Here is a 21,206-nt window from a genome sequence, read left to right as displayed (position 1 = left end):
AGGCTAAGGACCAAGAAAAAGGCCTTTCGTTGAAGCTGGCTGGGAAGAGCATTTTGAGTCAAGTATGGGTGTGTATGTGGTGGTGGTGGGGAGGGGTGGGTGGTTGGGAGCTCCCAGTTACAAGGAGCAGAGAAGTGAGGGGAAGGCAATGAATGTAGATCAGAGGGGTCAAACCAAGCAGCAAGAATACTGCCCGGATTAAGATGTAATCGGGAAATGTTTAACAAAATATATAAAAGTACAACACAGATGTTAATTTGTGGATTTCTAAGTTAATATATGGCCTGAAGGGATCTGTTTATATTAGAGTTGGACACTTTTGGCTGTGTAAGAGAGGCAGCTATAGGGGCCAGAAGGAAGTGGAAAACGTTGAAGGTTGGAGAGCATCTGGGCTGTTTTTAGGCAGTAGTGAAGGAGCCAGTGAATAAGGACAGGGCAAAATTTCTCATCAGCACCCAGGGACTTATTTATTGTCTGTATGCAGATGACTCCCCTATCAACATACCCAGCGTCGGTGTGGTGTCCCAGCCACATCTCAGTGTCAGCATGCTGAAAAAACAAAAACCCAGCCACCAAACCCACTCCTCTACTGGACTTTACAGAAATGTCTTCTGAGGGCGCCACTCTTCTTACAAGTCTCTGAGGCGTGTCTTCATCTCTGATCCTCACTGTCAGCCTGTTCAGTTTGTCCAGTTGTTCAACCTCGCTGTTTCTACTTCTGTGCCATTTCTTGTCTTACTCTGTCTAATCACATTGCCGTTCCTTATTTCAGCCCGTCATTACCTCTTGCCCGGACTATTGCGATTGCGTTTTCATTAATTTCTCAGCCTCAAGTCTCTTCCCAATCCAGTGCATCCTGCACATAGCTGCCAGACTGGATTTTCTTACTTGAAGATCTGACCTTGTCACTCTGCTACTCAGTAAACTTCAGTGGCTCCTGATTGCTCTCATTTTTAAGTTTTTCTCATTTGAAGAACAATTTGGTCCCAACCTATCTTTCCAGTCTTGCTGTGGATCCCCTTTCTTATCAAACTCGACAGAGAACCCTTCTTTCCTTTCTTCACAGGGGATTCTCTATTTCCCAAGGCTCTGTCTCTTTGTTGCTGTCTTTGCCTTCGACACCCACCTTCTATCATTGAATCTCACTCTCTTCCTTCAGTTGCAACTCAAGCACCACCTACAGCAAACTTTCCTCATCCCTCCCCACTGCTAGTGTCCTTCTTCCCTAACCTTTCGTCTAACTGCCTTGTATTAATATTTATTCCTTGTGTACCTGTTCGCTCTATTCCTAGATACCTGTTATCTCCCCTGACAGGATCTAAGCTCGTTGCCATCAGGGCCTTGCTATTTTTTTTTCTTTTTCTTTCCAGTACCCAGCACACCCCTGGCACAGTAGTGAGCACTTAGTACATGCTTGTGGAGTGATTGATAGAACCTAGAGGCCATGATTGAAGAGGTGCCTCCTGGAGGAAATGGGAGGGGACCAGGAGAAAGGGTAATGTTTACAAAGAGAAGGACCACCTCCTCTTCTGAGGTTATTGCAAAGGCGAAAAGGGAAGATTTTCTAATGTAGGATTTCTGCAGAGATAGACTTTGGGATCTAGATGATTGTAAGGGTACTGGATAGGGATAGAAGCCAACCTGTGTTTTCATTAATATAGGCAACTAGGAGCTGAGGAAACTCCTTCTACCTGGACAGAGGGGCACCTTTTCTAGATCTCACTGTCTTAAAGAGTTGCCTAGAACCCTGATGTTGGAGAGATGGCCAGGGTCATGTAGCCAGTGTGTGTCAGAGGGGGCTTGACCCCGATGCTCCTTGTGTTTTTTCTGGCGCTCATGGTGCTCTTATTCTGTCCAGCATTCTCTTGGTTCTGTTAATTTCACTCAGCATTATTTCATGCAAGTCTTTCCATGTTTTTCTAAAGTTAACCTGCTCATCATTTCTTACAGCACAGTAGTATTCCATCACAGTCATATACTACAACTTATTTAGTCATTCCCCAATTGATGGGCATCCCCTCAGTTTCTAGTTTTTTGCTACCACAGAGAGCTGTTATAAATATTTTGGAACGTATAGGTTCTTTTCCTTTTTCCCTGGTCACCTTGAGAAGCAGACCAAATGGTGATAAAATATCAAAGGGTATACACATTATCTAGTAATCTGGTAATTATCTAGTAAGTTTTATAACTCTTTGGGCATAATTCCAGATTGCCTATTTTTCTAAATAGTTTATTAGTATTGGAATTAATTGTTCTTTAAATGTCTCATAGAATTCACTTGTGAATCCATCTGGTTCTGATGATTTTTTCTTAGCTGATTGATGGTTTGTTCAATTTCTTTTTCTAAAATAGGTTATTTAAGTATTCTGTTTCCTCTTCTGTTAATCTGGGTAACTTAGATTTGTATATAATTGGGCAAAATAACTCCTAATAATTGCTTAAATTTCCTCTTCATTGGTGGTTAATACACCCTTTTCATTTTTGATACTGATAATTTGGTTTCCTTTATTTTTTTTAAAATCCAAATAACCAGTGGTTCATTTTATTTTATTTTTTCATAAAACCAGCTTCCAGTTTTGTTTATTAGTTCAGTGGTTTTATTACTTTCAGTTTTGTTAATCTCTCCTTTGATTTCCAGGATTTCCATTTTGTTGTTTAATTGGGATTTGTAATTTGTTCTTTTTCTAGTTTTTCTTTTAGTTGTGTGCCCAGTTCATTGATCTGCTCTTTCTCTATTTTATTGATATGAGTGGTTAGAGATATAAAATCTTCCCTAAGTATTGCTTTGTCTGTATCCCACAAATTTTGGCATGTTGGTTGCACTGTTGTCGTTCTCTTTAATTAAATTATTGATTGTCTCAAAGATTTGTTCTGTGACCCACTCCTTCTTTAGGATTAGATTATTTAGTTAACAATTAGCTTTTAATCTATGCTTCTGTAACCCTTTGTTGAATATAATTTTTATTGCATTATGATCTGGAAAAAGATGCATTTAATATTTCTGCTTTTCTACATTTGCTTGTGATGATTTTATGCCATAATACGTGGTCAGTTTTTGTGAAAGTGCCTTGTACCACTGAGAAAAAGATATACTCCTTTCTATTCCCATTCAGTTTTCTCCAGAGCTCTATGTTCTCTTACTTTTCTAGAACCCTATTCATCTCCTTAACTTCTTTCTTGTTTATTTTTTTGGTTAGATTTATCTGGTTCTGAGAGGGGAAAGTTGAGCTCCCCCACTGGTATATTTTTACTGTCTATTTCCTCCTGTAACTCATTTAGTTTTCCCCTTAAGAATGTGAATGCTATACCATTTGGCGTATATATATATATATATATATATATATATATATATATATATATATATAGTTTAATATTGGTATTACTTCATCGTCTATGGTGCTTTTTAGTAAAATGTAGTTTCCTTGCTTTTCTCTTTCGTTTAGATTTTTACTTTTGTTTTATATGAGATCATGATTGCTACTCATCCTTTTTTTTTTGCTTCAGCAGAAGCATAATAGATTCTGCTCTAGCCCTTTACTTTTATTCTATGTGTGTCTTTTTGCTTCAAGTGTGTTGCTTGTAAACAACATATAAGATTCTGATTTTTAATCCATCCTATCTACTTACATTTCATGGGTGAGTTCATCCTATTCAGTTCACAGTTATGATTTACTGTGTTTCTTTCCAACCTGCTCCACCTACATCCCACCCCATTTATGCATCTCTTCTTTTTCTCTTTTCATCCTGTCCCTTCTCCAAAGTATTTTGCTTCTGACCACTGTCCTCTCCAAGCTGCCCTCCTTTCTCTCAGCCCTGACACTCGCTTTCTCTTATTCCTTTCCCCTTTTACTTCCATATAGGGTAAGATAGATTTCTATACCCAGATAAATGTGTTATGTTATTCCCTTTTTTGAGCCAATTCTGATGAAATTAAGGCTGAAATATTGCCTGCCACCTCCCTCCCTCATTTTCTCCTCCACCATAAAAGCTTTTGTGCCTCTTTTATGTGAGATAACTTACCACATTCTCCCTCTCCCTTCCCCCTTCTCTGAGTGTATCCCTTTTTCTCACCCCTTAATTTAATTCTTAAAAAATATCATCCCATCAGTCAACTCACACTTGTGCTCTCTATCTATGTACACTCCTAACTACCCTAATAATAATAAAGTTACAAGTATCATCTTTCCATGTAGAAATACATGTAAATAGTTGAACCTTATTATGATTTCTCTTTCCTGTTTACCTTTTTAATGCTTCTCTTGAGTCTTGTATTTGAAAGTTAGGTTTTCTATTCGGCTTTGGTCTTTTTATCAGGAATGTTTGAAAGTCTTCTATTTCATTAAAATCACATTTTTCCCCTTCAAGGATTGTACTCAGTTTTGCTGGATAAGTGATTCTTGGATGTAATCTTAGCTCCTTTGCCCACTGAAACATCATATTCCAAGCCCTCCCTGCTCCCTTAATGTAGAAGCTGCTAAATCTTGTGTTATCCTGACTGTGGCTCCATGGTATTTGAATTGTTTTCTATCTGGCTGCTTCTGTTATTTTCTCCTTAACCTGGCTATAATATTCCTGAGATTTTTCATTTTGGGATCTCTTTCAGGAAATGATTGGTGAATTCCGTCAATTTCTATTTTACCTTCTGGCTCTAGGCTGTCAGGGCAGTTTTCCTTAGTAATTTCTTAAAAGATGGTATCTAGGCTCTATTTTTGATCATGGCTTTAAGGTAGTACAATAATTCTGAAATTATCTGTCCTTGAACTATTTTTCAGGTTGTTTTTTTCAATGAGATATTTAACGTTTTCTTCTATTTTTTTCTTCTTTTGATTTTATTGTTTCTTGGTGTCTCATGGAGTCATTAGGTTCCACTTGCCCAATTCTGATTTTTAAGGAATTATTTTCTCCAGTGAGCTTTTGTAGCTTCTTTTCCATTTGGCCAATTCTGCTTTTTAAGGAGTTCTTCTCTTCAGTAGTAGATTTTTGTGCTTTTATCATTTGGCCTGTTTTGTTTTTTAAGGTGTTGTTTTCTTTGCCTCCTTTTTTTTTTCTTCCTCCTTTACCAAGCTGTTGATTCTTTTTTCATGATTTTCTTCCCTCACTCTGTTTTTCCTCCCCACTTTTTCCTCTGCCTCTCTTATTTCATTTTAAAAATCCTTTTTCAGCTCTTCCAGGGTCTGAGACCAATCATAGATTTCTTTGAGGCATTGCGTGTTACTGCTTTGATTTTGTTGTCTTCTTCTGAGTTTGTGTTTTGACCTTCCCAGTCATCATCGTTCTTTTTTTGTCTTATTTTGCTGTCCTATTTTCATGGCTTTTAGCTTTATGTTAAAGCTGGACTCTGCTCCTAGGGTAGAGGGGTCACTGTTCTTTAGGTTTTTTGTGCTGCTGTTTTCAGAGCTGGTTCTGAGGATCTATAAGTTTTCAGTTCTTCCAAGGTAGTGTCATCTAAGGAGAGGTGTGGTCACAGGTCCTGGCCCATGCTGTAGTCTGTGAGTGACCAAAAACACTGTTTCCCACCCTGGAACTGTGACCGGGCTCCTCACTTTTGCTAGTGCTCCTCCAAACCCTGGTATTGCAACCTGGAACCTGCCTATGTGCCGTACAGTAGAGTCCTCCTCCCAGTGCCAGCAAAGGGCTCCCTGTAATCTCCTTGTGCCCAGTGTCGGACCCTCTTTACTGTCTTGGCGGAGGGTTCTGAAAGCTGATTCAGTTGCCCCCAGTGTTTGCTGCTGGCCTGCCAGAGCAGGACCTGCGTGGTCTGGGCGTGTGCTAGACAGTGTTCCACCATCACCTCAGTGAGACAAAACTTTCCTGCCAACCTTCTAAGTTGTCTTGTGCTAAAAAAAATCATTTCACCCCATCCCTTTGTTGGTTCTGCTGCTCCAGAGTTCGTTTTGAGGCATTCTTTTAATATTTTTTTTGGGAAGGAATTTGGGAGACAGCAGGCAAGTCTCTGCTGTGGCTCTGCCATCTTGGCTGTGCCCTCTGAAAGAATGAATTTAGAAAGGGATGAGTCAAGGTTAGAGCACCGAGGATAGATACAATTCTTTTTGTGATCTGCCTTCATTTTTGGAGCAAATACAACTCTTGGTCGTGCAGTTCCCTTCTACATTGTGACTTTCCCTATTATGGTTTCGCTGTATCACAGGTTGGCATAAGAAATTAAATGGAAATTTTGGGGGAGTTTTGTGGAAGTAGCAGATAACACAGAAGAAGTTTAGAAACTCAGAAAAGCATGAAATAGTATCATATAATATCAACGTATTTTATCTTTTAATACCGTGATAATTCAGACTTCTTTTCTGGTATGAAAGGAGGACCAAAAAACTTTATGCAGATTTCTGGATTGTGGCACCACACCTCTAACCTCCATGATGTGGAAGGGATAACTGTAATCATTGGGTGCAAGTTAACTTTCATTTATAGTTTTAGGTATACTGTAGTCCCTAGGACTTTGAAAATATTAATTTCTGAAGTCTCTAAGAATTGCCTCTTGTGGAGCACAGATTTCAGGATTCCTGGTTACTAATTAGAAAATAACCTTGCAGTTTTAGTGTTCGAATACAGTTCACACTATATTTGTAAAACAGTTTTACCCTCATTCCCTGTTGGACCAGTAAAGGCAAGTCATTTATCCTTCAAGACTCAGTTCATTTCCCACCTTCTTACGGAGGCCTTTTCCCAGTAGGGTACTCCCCTCCCCTCATCTTTGAGATCACTCAAGATTTATATTGTCTGTATCTTACATGGACATAGATACTTGAACACTGGCTCCCCTATTAAAGTTTGAGCTTTCTGAGGATGTAATGACTGTGTTTTGGACTTTCTTTGTATCCTCAGTCTAGCGCAGTATCTGACATGTAGTAATTGCTCAATATATATGCTAACTGACTAAGTCCATATTAATACACATAAGCAAAAGAGGATTATTTGGTTGCATTGGGGTGATGTAAGATGATCAGCAGCCCTGGGTTGGTAGATGTCTTTTATAGGGACTAAAACTGCAGTGTACTTTGAAAAGACAGAAGGGATGCAGAATTGGAGGGAAAAGGTGGAATTTTTTTCAGGTGTGTCTTTGGAGATAGCAAGAAGAGAATTCTGCAAGAAAATGAGTAAGGTTTTTTTTTTTTTGGTCAGAGCAGGGGATCTATTATGAGATATGTGTCATGTAGTTAATTAGAGAGGAGCAAAGATCCAGGCGTAGCCTAGGTCCCTAGGTATGGGGCTTTGTATCAGATCCTTTGGGTGATAGAGCAGCTGTGATCTCAGGCTGCTCAACCATGTTTCCTTTCATTTACCATTTAAAAATCCTTTTCTTTTAGAACGAATCACTGACCCCAGGTTATCATGGATTCCCAGCGAGGGACAGCCAGGTAGGAATTTATTATTTTGTCTCCAGAGTGGGGTGTGTGCGAATGAATGTGTCTGCGAGGTCCACAGATGCTGGGGCAGGGGGCGTTTCCTGACGTACATTTTTATTCTCGAGAGTGCTGCAGCTTGTTTTCAGGCAGATGCTCGGAGAGCTGCAAAGGGAATGTTCTCTTTTCCTGATTTTAGTCAGGGGAAACTTTAAGAAATGGCTGGATCTGGGAAGTGCAGTGCTGAGAGTTGAGTATAACAGATTTTCCACCTTTCTTTTTAACTTACGTTATAAAATAATTTCCTGACTTGAGTTTTCCAGTGTCATATTGATCCAAAGACACCTCAGATTCCCATTCAGATCTTCTTGGCCCTCTAGTCTTTATTTCTGTTGAGACAGGTGCATTCTAGGATTCTCTTTCTTGGAGAATTCAGCGCAGTGGAAGCATGGAAATGTGATGTGGGAAAGGTCCTGCCACCTTCCTGTTGGATAGAGAATGACAGTGAAGGGGATGGGGTGGGGTGGCCTGGGTCAGCAGCTTGGCAGTGGGTTGGGGTGGCATGACCTGGCTGCTGGCAGTGGGGAGGGCCCATGCCTTCATGTGGGAGAAGGTAGAAGTGCTTCAGGTGCCATGCCTGCACACAGGTCCAGGCTGCTTCTAAATTGATGACATTTCTGTTAGGTGAAATTGTGATTCAATTTTAACTGAACACATATTTAAACACTGCTTTGTGTAAGGCATTATGATAGACAATGGCAATTCAGAGATGGAGAAACAACAGAATTCCCCGCCCATAAAGGGGTGGAGGTGTGATTGCTTGTGTGAGAATAGAGGTTCTAATGTTCTTCTAGTATGAAAGTACTAGGATTGAGAATTTGCCTTTGTTTCCCCCTTTTGTCTCTTTTAGGGTATTAGAGTTGCAGGACATTGTAATGTCAAATGGTTCTACTGAAATACATCTCTTAGTGTTGAGACAAGATTCTTTGTAGGGCCCTAAAGGAGCTTATATTTTATTAGGGGGAAAACATGCTTACATGCAGAATGAATACACAGTGATTTTGGGGGGGAGGTACTAGCAATGGGGGCATCCAGAGGGGATCCAGACCATTTTCATTAGGTTACAGGTGGTATTTAAGCTGAATTTTGAAATAAACTAAGGGTTTCTAAAAGAGGGAAGGAGGTAGTGTAGAAGACCAGTTTACCTGGAGTGTATGAAGGGGAATAGTATTTAATAAAGCTGGGAAGGGAAATTCAAGCCAGGCTGTGAAAAACCTTCAGTGCCAAGTGGGATTTTGCATTTGATCCGGGAGGTAATAGGGAGCCACTAGATGTTATTGGACAGGGGAATGACGTCAGATCCAAGCTCTCCGGAGTTCTCTTTAGCAGCTTTGTGGAGAATGTAGTGCAGCGCAGAGAGACCAAAGTTGCCCAGCCCAGAGGCTCTTGCAGTCTCCCACACTGGCAGTAAGGGCCTTTATTGGGATGGCTGTGGGGTGGCGTCCTCAGGCATTGTGTTTGACAGATTTCCCAAATTCCCTCCCTCCCTCCCTCCTTTCCTTCCCTCCCTCCCTCCTTTCCTTCCTTCCTTCCCTCCCTCCCTCCTTTCCTTCCTTCCTTCCCTCCCTCCCTCCTTTCCTTCCTTCCTTCCCTCCCTCCCTCCTTTCCTTCCTTCCTTCCCTCCCTCCCTCCTTTCCTTCCTTCCTTCCCTCCCTCCCTCCTTTCCTTCCTTCCCTCCCTCCCTCCTTTCCTTTCCTTCCTTCCTTCCTTCCTTCCTTCCTTCCTTCCTTCCTTCCTTCCTTCCTTCCTTCCTTCCTTCCTTCCTTCCTTCCTTCCTTCCTTCCTTCCTTCCTTCCTTCCTTCCTTCCTTCCTTCCTTCCTTCCTTCCTTCCTTCCTTCTTTCCTTCCTTCCCCACCTCTGTCCCCCTTTCCACACCGTTGAGAACACAAGAAAACCAAAACCCATTACAAACAAGTATAATCGATTAAAAAAACACTGTGGGGTGCGCCCCCCCCCCATTTCTACATTTCACACAAAAAATTGTCTGCATTATGCATGCTTTTACCTCTGTCAGGAGGCAGGAACACATTTTAACATGAATCCTCTGGAATCCTGGTTGTTTATCATGTTGATTAAGAGTTCAAACAATAATATTTCATCACATTTATTTACCGTGACTTGTTCATCTTTTCTCCAGTTGATGAAACCTCCCCATTCCCGTTCTTTGTCACCTCAAAGAGTTATGAATATTTTTGTTCATCCTTATTTTAGCTAGAGTTTATATGCTTAGGGGCTAATCCCTCCCTTGATCCATCCTCCTTCTAATTCTCCTGTTTCCCCTTTCCCCCCAATTTTGCTATTGAATAAAATGAGTTTCTGTAGCCTGTTCTGTGCCTTCTTTCCTCTTTTGATTAGTTCAGATGAGAGTGAGATTCAAGTGTCAGCTGTTCCCCACAACTCCTTGTTTATACAGACTCTTTCTGCACCCTGATTATGGGAGAGAATTTTTCCTTTCCCCTCCCCTTTCTTTACATTTTTCTCTCAAGATCATCAAGACCTCACAGAAGTGCTCTCAGGCCTCATTTATTTAGACTCTCTCTGTGACCCCTGAGGATGAGAGGGTTCAGAGGGGGCACATGGATCCTCTCCCCATATTTAAATGTAAGCAGTTTATTCTTGTTTAGGCCCTTAGGATTGTTTACGTGTGTTGACCTTTTTATGTTTTCTCTTCACCTTAGTGATTGAACTTCAGAGTTGCTGTGCAGCTCAGGTCTTTTCATTAGGAATGCTTGGTAGTCTTCTATTTCATTTTCCCACCCCTCCATAGGACCAGACTCAGTTTTGCTGGGTAATTTATTCTTGCCCCCTAAGCTTATATCCTTTGCCTTCTGGAATGTCATAGTCCAACTTCTGTGCTCCTTTGTAGTGGTAACTACTAAATCGTAGGTGATCCTGGCTGTGGCGCCTCAGTACTTGAATTCTTTCTTTCTGGCAAGCAGCTTCTGAATTTCCTCTTTTCTTTGTATATATACTGCCCAGGACCCCTTGCCCTGAACTCCATTGCTGAGTGGGTGACGAAGTTGCTAACTCTTTACTGTTCCCATTGCAATGCCCTGGAATTGGTCTGGAGGTACTCTGTGATGGGCCTGGGGTCCTGATCCCCAGTGTCCACAGACCTTTCTGTCTGTTTGCCCATATTGAGCTGTTCTGGAAAAAGGACTCTTTGTGACTTTTTCAGGATTTGGCCTGGGGCATATTCTGGTCTGTTGAGGTTGGGGTGGTGGTGGTATTGGTCCTCACAGCCATGCTCAGAACCATTCTAGAACCACATATTCATTTGGCTTGCCCCACTCTTTTTTTTTTTTTTTTGGCTAGGCAGTGGGGTTAAGTGACTTGTGCAGGGTCACATAGCTAGTAAGTGTTATGTGTCTGAAGTCAGATTTGAACTCAGGTCCTCCTGACTTCAGGGCTGGTGCTCTGTCGACTGCACCATCTAGCTGCCTTGCCCTACTCTTAAACCCATATTGTTAGGACTGAATACAAACCCACCTGTTCTTCAGAGGTGGGGGAGGGCATAGTAGGGTCTTGCCTCTTTTGGAATATTACGTTTCTAGTGAGAGGAGTGCTTGCTCCCTGGGCTTGAAGGCTTTCGTGATGTTTTCCTCCCAGTAACCCAGTGAGGGAGCAGGCAGTCCAAGTCAGATGATGAAACAGGCTCAGAGACACTAAACCACTTGCCAGATGTCACATCTAGTGAGTGTGAGGAGGGGGGTGGGGATTGGGAGGGGATGGAGGGAAGGTGAGAAAAGAATGAGGGAAGCATTGAGAAAGCCCCTGCTCTTTGCCAGGCACTGTGCTGGGCTCCTTTGGACAAATACGATCTCATTTGATACTCAGAATAACTCTATGCAGTAGGTGCTGTTGTTATTCTTATTTTACAGCTGAGGAAACTGAGGCAAGCAGAGGTTAAGTGACTTGCCCCAGTTTAGACAGCTAACAAATGTCTGAGGTAAGTTTTGAACTCAGGTCTTCCTGACTCCAGGACTAGTGCTCCATCTGCTAGATCAGTGCAACAATTAACTTGTGTGTCAGGGCTATTAATAAAATAGCATTTCATTAACCATTTTGGCTGGCTTCTTTCACTAATGACCTATGCAGCTCACAGCCCCCACGTTGTCTCCCTATGAACTGTTGTCTAGCCCCATCTTTTTGTCAGCCCTGTTTCTTCCCCTCCCTCCACACATCCTCTATGTTGCAGTTGGTTCGTATTTGAATCTTTGCTTGTTTAATGCCATGAGTTGCTGTTCACCGTAGGTAAATGAGTGTTTCTAAGGCTTTGTTACACTGAGAGAGTGAAAATTAATTCTTGTAGGCTTGGAAGAGTGTCAGAATGGAGCTCAGTTGAAGAGGTCTGAGTGTGCCCTGTGTTCAAGTAGTGTCCTCCTCCTGAGGATTGCAGATCAGTAAGAAAGGAAGCAAAGGGAGGCAAGAGGAGTTTGTAAAATACAAAAACTTGTCTCTCTACTTGACAATGATGCGTTGATTTTTTCCCCTTCTGTAGCAGGGATACTGTGAATCACTTCTTAAGCTTTTCTTTAGATTACTTTGCCCACTTGCCTGCTGGCTTCTGCGACTAGTGCAGAATAGATCTTCTGCCATTGGGGGGGATCTTGGGGATTTCCTTCAAGGCTCTCTTGGCTCTGTTAGTGACAGGTTGACATTAAGCAGTTTTCATTTGTTGTCTTGTCAGTCTTGGAACCAGCCCTTGAGCAAAATACACATAACCAAAAATTGGCTGCATCCTGCCGGTTAGTGTGCCTTACCCTGGAAGGTCCCACTCAGGTGTTTCTCAGTGAGAAGCACCAGTCTGTAGGCAGTCAAGCCTAGGGCCTCAGCCTGGCATCTTGGGCGGTGTGTCACAGCAAATCCAGAAGCCCTGAAAGGGAGGGGTATAGTGAATTTGAACTTGTAGGCTTTCTTTTGCCCGTCTTGCCACTTTTTTGTACCCTACTTAAAAGAATTTTGAACTTTTTCAGGCAAGCCTGTTCAATTGGCTTCTAATAGTCACTTTGTCGTTAGAAGATAGTCTGTCTGTATTGAACTTCAGCCTGTTGGAGTCCTTTCACAAATATGCTTTGATTTGATCCTCACAGTTATGCTTGAAATGGGTATCAAGTGTTATAAGTCTCATTTCACACATGAGACAGATTAAGTGACTTGGTTAGTGATGAACCAAGTCACAGAGCTTGACCAAGAACAGGGTAAAGGAGACAGATGCATCATCTTTATGTTAGGAGCTAATCTTTTCATCTCAAGTTTGGGCATCCTTGATTGGTTAAATGGGGAGTGGATCCCAGATGGGATGTGGAATAGAAAACAATACAGGCAACCAGAAATGTGGAATCTCTGCTTTGTTTAAGGGAGAGAAGAACAATCTGTCATGGTTCATGAAAAACCCGTGAAACAATTTTACCTTTCTTAGAACCTGATGTAACTATGTAAATCTCATTATTGCTCAACCTCGTGAGATGATTATTTTGGAAGTGGTATTACCCTTATTTCAGTGATACAGAAGATTGCCTTAGCACAAATTGTGTTGATGTTGGGGAGTGATGATATATGTCTTCTGTTGACCCTCCTTGTCAATGCAGGAGCATGAGGCTGAAACTTCTTTTAAAATTAGAACATAACGACAACAGCTAACATTTATATAGCATCTACTATTTGTCAGTCACAGTGTTAAGTGCTGCTTTACATATATTATCTCATTTGATCTTGAAATGTTTACTTAAAACTTAGAGGGTCCATTAATAATCCTTTGCTGCTTTTTTTTCCCTCCTTCTTTTTGATGGTTTAATAAATGACATTCTAGAAGGCATAGGAGCTAGGATGACCACTAGGAATAACTTAGCCAGCAAAACTGAGTATAATTCTATAGTGGGGGAAATGGATATTTAATGAAATAGAGGACCTGGAAGCATTCCTGATGAAAAGATTAGAGTTATATAGAAAATTTGACATTCAAACACAGGACTTAAGAGAAGAATTAACAGGAAAATATGAGTGAGAAATCAAAAGGGACTAAATAAGATTAAACTGTTTACATCCCTATATAGGGAAGGTGACACATGTCACCTCTCAGAACTTGATCATCACTAGGGCTATTACTTTATTGACCTAGGAAAAAATAACAGAATTCATCTAGAGGAGCAAAAATTCAAGAAGCTTATCAAGGGAATCAATGAGAAAAATAGGAAGGAAGGGGTCCTACCAGTACTATATCTTAAATTATACTACAAAGTGATTACACTTTGATACATCAAAATAATTTAGTACTGGGTAAGAAATAAATTGATTGAGGAATGATTGATATATGATACACAGAAGCAAGTGAGCCTCGTGACCTAGTATTTGATAAACTCAAAGATTTCAGTTATTGGGGCAAGAAGTCATTACTTGGCAAAAACTGCTGGGAAAAACTGGAAAGTAGTCTGGCAGAAACTGGGCATGGGCCAACATCTCACACAGTGTATACCAAGATAAGCTCAAAATGGGTATATGATTTAGACGCAAAGGTAATATCATGAGCAAAGTAGTTGAGGATGGAAGAAATGGTCAGATCTCTGTGGATAGAGGAAGAGTTCACAACCAAACATATTGTATCACAGAAGATAAGATGAATTATTTTGATTGCATAAAATTAAAAAAATTTTCGCAAACAAAATCAATGTAACTAAAATGAGATGAAAAACAGGAAACTGGGAAAAAATTCTTTGCAGAAAGTTTCTCTGATAAAGGTCTCCTTTCTCAAATATATAGAAAACTGAGCCAAATATGTTAGAATAAGATCTATTTTTCAGTTGATAGTCAAGGGATATGAACAGGCAGCTCTCAGAGGAAGAAATCAGAGCTATTAATGATCATATGAAAAATGCTCTAAGTCATTAACAATTAGAAAAATGCAAATTAAAACAATTCTGAAGTACCACCTTAACACTCATTAGTTTGGCTAAGATTGTGTAGAAGGAAAATGACAAATGCTGAAGGGAATGTGGGAAAACACACTAATAAACTGTTGATGGAGCTGTGACCTGTCCACCCATTCTATAAAACAATTTGGAACTGTTACCTAAAAAAGCTGTAAGATCAATCATATTCTTTGACCCACCTATACCACTAGCAGATCTGTACCCCAAAGAGATCAAAGAAGGAGGAGAAGAACCCATGTATACAAAAGTATTTCTAGTAGCTGTTTTTGTGGTCACAAAGAATTGGAATCTGACAGGATGCCTATCAACTGGGGAATGGCTGAACATTTGTGATTTATGAATGTGATAAAATACTGTTGTGCAATAAAAAATGATGAGGGGTATAGTTTCAGAAAAACCTGAGAAGACTTAGATGAACTGATGAACGTGAAGAGAGCAGAACCAGGAGAACAATTTACATAGTAACAGCAGTATTGTAAAGATAATCAACTATGGAAGACTTGTCTACCTACTTGCAGGTAATTTTGATTTACAGTTAGCCAACACAATTTCAAAGAATGCTGCGTAATTCCAGATACAGAACTTACGGATTTATGGACAGAACTTATGGAGTACAGATTGAAGCTTTTCCTTCCTTCCTTCCTTCCTTCCTTCCTTCCTTCCTTCCTTCCTTCCTTCCTTCCTTCCTTCCTTCCTTCCTTCCTTCCTTCCTTCCTTCCTTCCTTCCTTCCTTCCTTCCTTCCTTCCTTCCTTCCTTCCCTTCCTCCAGATGCAGAAAATTGTTTTACTTGACTTCATTTTTGTTTAGTTTTTCTTGCCTTCTCAGTGGGTGGGGAGGAAGGCAAGAATTTGGAACTGAAAATAAATTTTTTTTTTAAAAAAAGTATTCCCTTTGTTCTAAAATTATAAGAACAGTGTCCCTTTTCTTCCTGCTTCGGTGATTTTTTTTCTCTTTGGCATTTTACTGAAAAATATTAGAAAAATGCCTTCTGAAATATATTTCTTACTTTACCCTTCAGCTTTAGTGCAAGACTTGCTCAAATATCTTGTGATTTTTTTTTCTTCCCTCCTCTTTAGACAGTAGGGCATGAATCTTTCTGCTGCGTTGTTCCACCCTCTAGTGGAGGAAGTGTTCTGCAGTGGCACTGGCCAGTTAGACCATGCTGTGGTCCTCTTCTTTCTCTTTCAAGCTGTGTGACTTGCATTGTAGACCTTTTCATTCTTTGGCAGTTTGTACCCTTCTTTTCTCTACCACTAGCTGACTTGTTTTTAACATGGTATTAAAATATGTAGAGTGAGGAGTTTGATTGCAAAAGACATATATGAAAATCGGCCTCTTTATAGGCATATCAGATATGTCTGTCAACCTGTGGACACCGTAGTGATAGACGAATGAGTACATTTTTAGGGAATCCGGTAACCGTGAGAATATTGGTACCATTGTAGATAAAAGATGAGAGTAAGATTCTGGAAATTTGCTCTTCCATGCTAATATTGAGTCATGTACTTGTTACCATATATATTTTCCCTATTTTCTTATGGTACTTAAGTCCTTTGGCCTCAGAAGCAGACAAATAGAATGAAGTCACATGAGCCCATGCTTCCTTCCTAAATGTTATCCTCAGCTTCTCAGAGAGACTAGCTGACAGATGGATCATCACTCCCCTGACTTTTTCCTCTTAAGTTTTCCATTTTTTAAGGATTCTTTTGCAGTTGACACCTTGGTTCCAGGTGCTTTCCACCCCTGCTAAGGATGCATAGCTTAATCCATAACAGGGGCTGTAAAAACACTCATTCAGTTGTCATTGCTGAGGCCTAGTGACTGCTCCGAGGGAGATTTGTACCAGGTTTGTGCTTGCCCAACATTCCCAGTCCTCCACCCTGCCTTGCCTGTCCCCTTGGGGGAGCATGCAAATTATGCTCTCTGTGCTTGGCATGAAATACACACCCATGAGGAAGCAGGCCAAATCCACTGGCATGTCTTTTCTAGGACACTGCCTTGTGAGTATGTTGGGGTGGAGGGAGTGGGGAGAGACACATTAAATGACAAGCTGCCAATTTAGCTGCATAACTTATTCTGGTTATATGTTTTTTTTAAAAGCCATTTTGTTTTTCTAGTACAAAATGGTTAGAGCAGTCACTCTTGCACTGTGGTGCATTTCATTGGGGAAGCATTGTAGTATGCTGGGGCTCATTACATTGTTATTTTTGAACTGGAGCATTTCAAGAACCATGCAAGTGATAGGAAATCTTTCTTTTGATTGTATGCAGGAAGTCTTTTATCAAACTGTCAAATAGTTTTGGAAATCTAAGGTAGAAGCCTACTTGCTTCCTTTTTGCGTTTTTAATCAGATATGTCCTTTTTATATACATAGACCAATTTCACAAAGATGAGAAAGGCAAACGGGTTGGCACTTGGCTATTGTCTTCCCTGACAGCTTATATTTGGAAGAAACACTCTCTATTATCTTTTCCATTAAAAAAAATCTTTCCTTCTTTGAGAAATCTTGAAAATTTGATTGCTTGAATGCCCCCCAAATTTATATCTCCAACTCTGATTCTTCCAAATGTTTTTAGTTAATTTCAGCAGCTTTTCCTGACTTCATCTTCTCAAAAGCCATGGATAGTGTCACACATATTTGCTTGAGTAATGAGGTAGTAGACCAAATGTATGTCACAGGAGCAGCTCTGAACTAGATCTTTGTAAAACATTGGTTGCTCTTTTGTGTGCCCTTGGTCAAATCACTTAACCTTTCAGAGTCCCAGTTTCTTTATCAAGTCAGTCCTGGAATTGAATCTGTCTCATGGAGAGGAGAGTGCCATTCCTCTTTAGTTTCATCTTTCAATGGGCTGCCATATGGAACCAGTTTTCATTTGAGAAAACTCTTAAATATTTTATCAGCAAATATTAATGCAGAAAGGCAATGTGGTATAGATAGAGAACTAGCCTTGGGGCCAGAAAGACCTGGGTTCAAGTTCTGGCTTGACATACTACAAGAAGATGCCAGCTTACATTGGTAAAGGGGATTTCCTCATCAGGGAATTCCCTACACCAGTTAAATGCAGTCCATATCACTGGCCCAGGTTTTAATGCCTGCAGGATTTCACTGCTAATACAGAAGTGTTGTCTTTATTCTCACCTGAAGCTAGCCACTTGTTTACTGAAATGCAATTGGGACTTGATTCTTGTAATAGTGTTCTCTCCTATACTTTCCTATTTGAAGAGGAGGGATTCATTACAAATACAAAAAAAAGGAGGGGGGTGAAAAATCCTGAGAAAGAAGGTCTTTCTCCTCTCTGGAATGGATGAACTTGGGATTATTACGTCATTAGAAACTTTTCCTAGGTCTAAATAGAATCATGGAGGGATAGCTTTGCCTGCCTCTGGGGGAGTTGGAGGAAGGAGAGTGGGAGAGGGGCAACTGAAGCCATGCTGTTTTGTTTCTTGTCGGCAGAGGGCGCCTAGTACAAGGCAAATGTTTGGTTGATGAGATGGAGAACAGTATGAGCTTTCAGGTTTGGCTTTTCAGAATGGATGTGGGGGGAGACACCACATGGGCCCTTTGTGAAATTACATGGTAGTACTTTTTGTTGTTCTCACAATTTCCTAGCAATTTCAGCCGTCCAGAAGGGCCATTATATTGGGAGATCCTCCATGCAGAGGCTAAATCACTTCGGGGGGGGGCAGTATGTTGTAGTGGGGATTCCTTTTGGATCTGAGTTGGACTAGATGACCGCTGAGGGAGAGGCCCCTTTACTTTGAATTCACTTCGACTCTTAACTTCTCAGATTCTGTGATCTGTGCCCATGTTCATGTAGATGTTTTCTTCACTGCTGAAGCTTGAACTTCATGAATTCAGTCTATTTTGGGTGTTTTTTAGTTATTGCTTATTACCTACCTATACTTGGAAAAAGCTGCTTCCTTATAGTGTCACTGTAAATGATCACTTTCGTCAAGTCAAGGTTTTCAGGTGTCCATGGTATATAAGATCCTCTCAATAAAAATAACACTCCCGTCAGTAACAGTTTTATAGCACTTTTAAGTTTGCAAAGAACTTTACAGACTCCATTGTCCAGTTATGATAAAGCAATAGCTTGGGGCAGGAGATGGAGTGTGGTGCTCATCCTTGGGAAGAGCTCTGTTTTTGTCCCACCTCTGCCAGTGCACCATTACTGCAAGCCAGTTACCTTTCTGAGCCCTAGTTTCTTTATCTGTACAGTGGGGACAGAAATATTGGTAGGATCTTCTACACTCCCAGGATTGTAGCATGGTTCAGATGAGATATGTGTAAAGCCTTTTACAAAGGGATGCTTCAGTACAGTTAAAGTGCAGGAAGATGTGCTTACACCCACTGAGCTAACCTGGCTTCGGAGTGAAAGTTTTGCAAAGGATTTTAAGATCATAGGTTAAGACTTAGAAGGGACCTCAGAGATCTTCCGATCTAGAGGTACTTAACCTAGTGTACCCCTATCTTTATCTCCCCCTCTTCTCCAAGAGGTCTATGGATAGATTTCAGGGAGAGTGTGAACTTGGATGGGGAAAAATATATCATTATTTTCACTAGCCTGCCCAGAATTTAGCATTTTCCTCTATTATGAATTTTGAAATAAATTATTTTGAGGAGGGGTCATTAGGCTTTATCATTCTGCCCATGATTCCCTTCCCCACCTCCCCCCAAAAAAGGTTAAGAACTCCAGAACTGCTCAAGTCCTCTCCTTTTATGAATTAGTAAATTGAGACCCATGTAACTTGACTTTCCCAAGGTGATCCATACAAGGACGAAATGTGAGATTTAAACACCCAGCTCTTCTGGTTCCAAAACTAGCACTTTTCCCACTAGACCAAGTTTCTTTACCTTCACCTGCTTCACCTTCTGTGCCCAAAGGGAGGGAGTGGATAAGCAAATTATTCCCTGAAGTTACTCTAACATGAATGTCTATAGAAAGAAGGTATCTTTACCAATGGCCAAGGGCTTTGCTCTGTTCATGTTCATCGAGGTAGTAGCTTCCTGAGTGTAAGGATGAGCTGAAGTTAGGGAGTGCTAACGACAGGCTTCTCCAGGAAACTCAGCTCTAATCAGGGAATGCTGAGCTGCTGGCTGAGTTCTTGGTTATGGGACTGATAGTTATGGGGTGTGGTGGACAAAGATGAATTCGAGTGAGCTTTTGGAATGAAGAGACTTCTGCAACAGGTAACTCCAGTTCACTTACTCATGACCTTGAGATCAAGAAGACTGAGAGGGCTAGGTTTTAAAAAGGAGCAGTTTCTTTTAATCTACAAAGTGGACTAGGGGTGTTGGGCATGAGAGGGAAGATACAGCTGCTGTGAGAAACCTAGGAGGTCCCTTTGAGGAAAGACCTGGAAAGAGGCAAAGAGAATAGGCGGCGATTCCTACTTTCTGAATGAAGAGCAGCTGGCTCTTCCAACCTGAGCACGTGCAGCATCCGGGACCTTATTGTCTGCTGGGCTGTTTGTTGGCCAGCACCATTCTGGCTCACAGTACATCACACGGAATGGGAGAAGCATTTGTTGATCTAATCTCAGTACATTTTCCTCGGTTACGGCAATAGTTTTCCCTTAGAGTCCTTTTCTAGAAAGCTGCCAGTTTGTTCAGTGCCTACAGCTTAGTTTTGACTGTGCAATTTATCTGGCTGGAAGGAGGGAGGTTGAGATTATCTCCATCTTTCAGGTTCTGCTCTAGTGGTCTGACAGTTTTTTTTATTTAGTTGTTTTCAGGTGTGTCCGACTCTTCATGACCCCTTTTGAGTTTTTCTTGGCAAAAATAGTGGGGTGGTTTGCCATTTCCTTCTCTAGTTCATTTTACAGTTGATGAAACTGAGGCAAACAGGGTTAAGTGACTTGCCCAGAGTCACACAGCTAGTTAGTGTCTGAGGTCAGATTTGAACTCAGGAAGATGAGTCTTCCTGACTTCAGGCCCATCTAGCTACCCTGATCTGATGATAGGAACAACCATCTGCCATAGTCTTAGGAATGAAAACCAAATATAAGGTTCTTGTGTGTCTTTCTTAGCTGTACTATTGGAGTACGCCTGTAGTAGACAAATGGTACATACTTTAGATGCCAGATGCCTTCAGTGACAGCTGCCCCCTAGCTTCCTGTTTGTTCCCAATGCATGATACCCAAGGGACAAGGAGCAGCCTTCTTAAAACTAATGGTCTGGGCTAGAACTGTAATTCTAGAAGTCTTCTAGGGAGCACCCCTAAAACTTAGTTGCTGACTTTCTGTCCGTGATAGACTTTTTTATTCTGGTTGGAATAATGAAATATAAGACCCTACATCTACTTCCCAAGCACTCTTAACATTACATGCCCTGATGCAGGGTCCAGAAGATGGAGCTCTGATTCTCTACCTTACACATAGGAAGTGCTTAATTGAGTTGACTGTCCTCACTCTGACTTCCCTGTGAAAGATGGTCTGTTTTCGTGGCTAGGGAGTTCCCCAGTCTTGCTGTTTTCATCCCTTCACGGGTAGAGTTGGTTGTAGGGGTGAGAGGGTGAGAGAGTAAATTGGGATCAAGAGGAGAGGTTGTTGGGGATAGGGGGTGTGTGAAAATGACTCACTGGTTCGTAGGTTTGGAGCCCAGTGACTGATTTGTAAGCCTGCCCTTTCTCACTCCACCCTCTCTGTGTAGTCACTCTGCTCATGTGCACCCTGTGATCTTCCTGAGGGTATCATGGATATTCAGTGATGTGTGTGCCAAGAACCTTAGGTGCCACTAAATACCCACAACTTACTGTTAGTAAACACATATAATTCTACTTGGTTCCACAGTGCATTGAGTGGGCATTGCAGAGAAGGCGATCTTGGCTAGACCTATAGATCCTAATCAGAGATCT

The 21,206-nt window shown here is 41.2% G+C and overlaps 1 protein-coding gene across 19 annotated transcripts in view; it reads left to right on the top strand.

Moving 5' to 3' along the window:
- RBFOX2 (RNA binding fox-1 homolog 2) overlaps positions 1 to 21,206 on the top strand; it is a 303,671-nt gene that overhangs the window by 82,107 nt on the left and 200,358 nt on the right. For all 19 annotated transcript variants that reach the window (XM_078147140.1, XM_078147142.1, XM_078147138.1 and 16 more), the window contains exon 2: positions 7,323 to 7,373. In XM_078147140.1, coding sequence (XP_078003266.1) covers positions 7,323 to 7,373 — 51 coding nt within the window. The remainder of the gene's footprint in view (positions 1 to 7,322; positions 7,374 to 21,206) is intronic.

Source organism: Phascolarctos cinereus, unplaced genomic scaffold, assembly GCF_003287225.1.
Source record: "Phascolarctos cinereus isolate Bilbo 61053 unplaced genomic scaffold, phaCin_HiC Scaffold_1;HRSCAF=81, whole genome shotgun sequence".
Lineage (NCBI taxonomy): Eukaryota > Metazoa > Chordata > Mammalia > Diprotodontia > Phascolarctidae > Phascolarctos > Phascolarctos cinereus.
The sequence above is the reverse complement of the archived record's forward strand: the minus strand, read 5'-3'. Positions and strand labels throughout refer to the sequence as shown.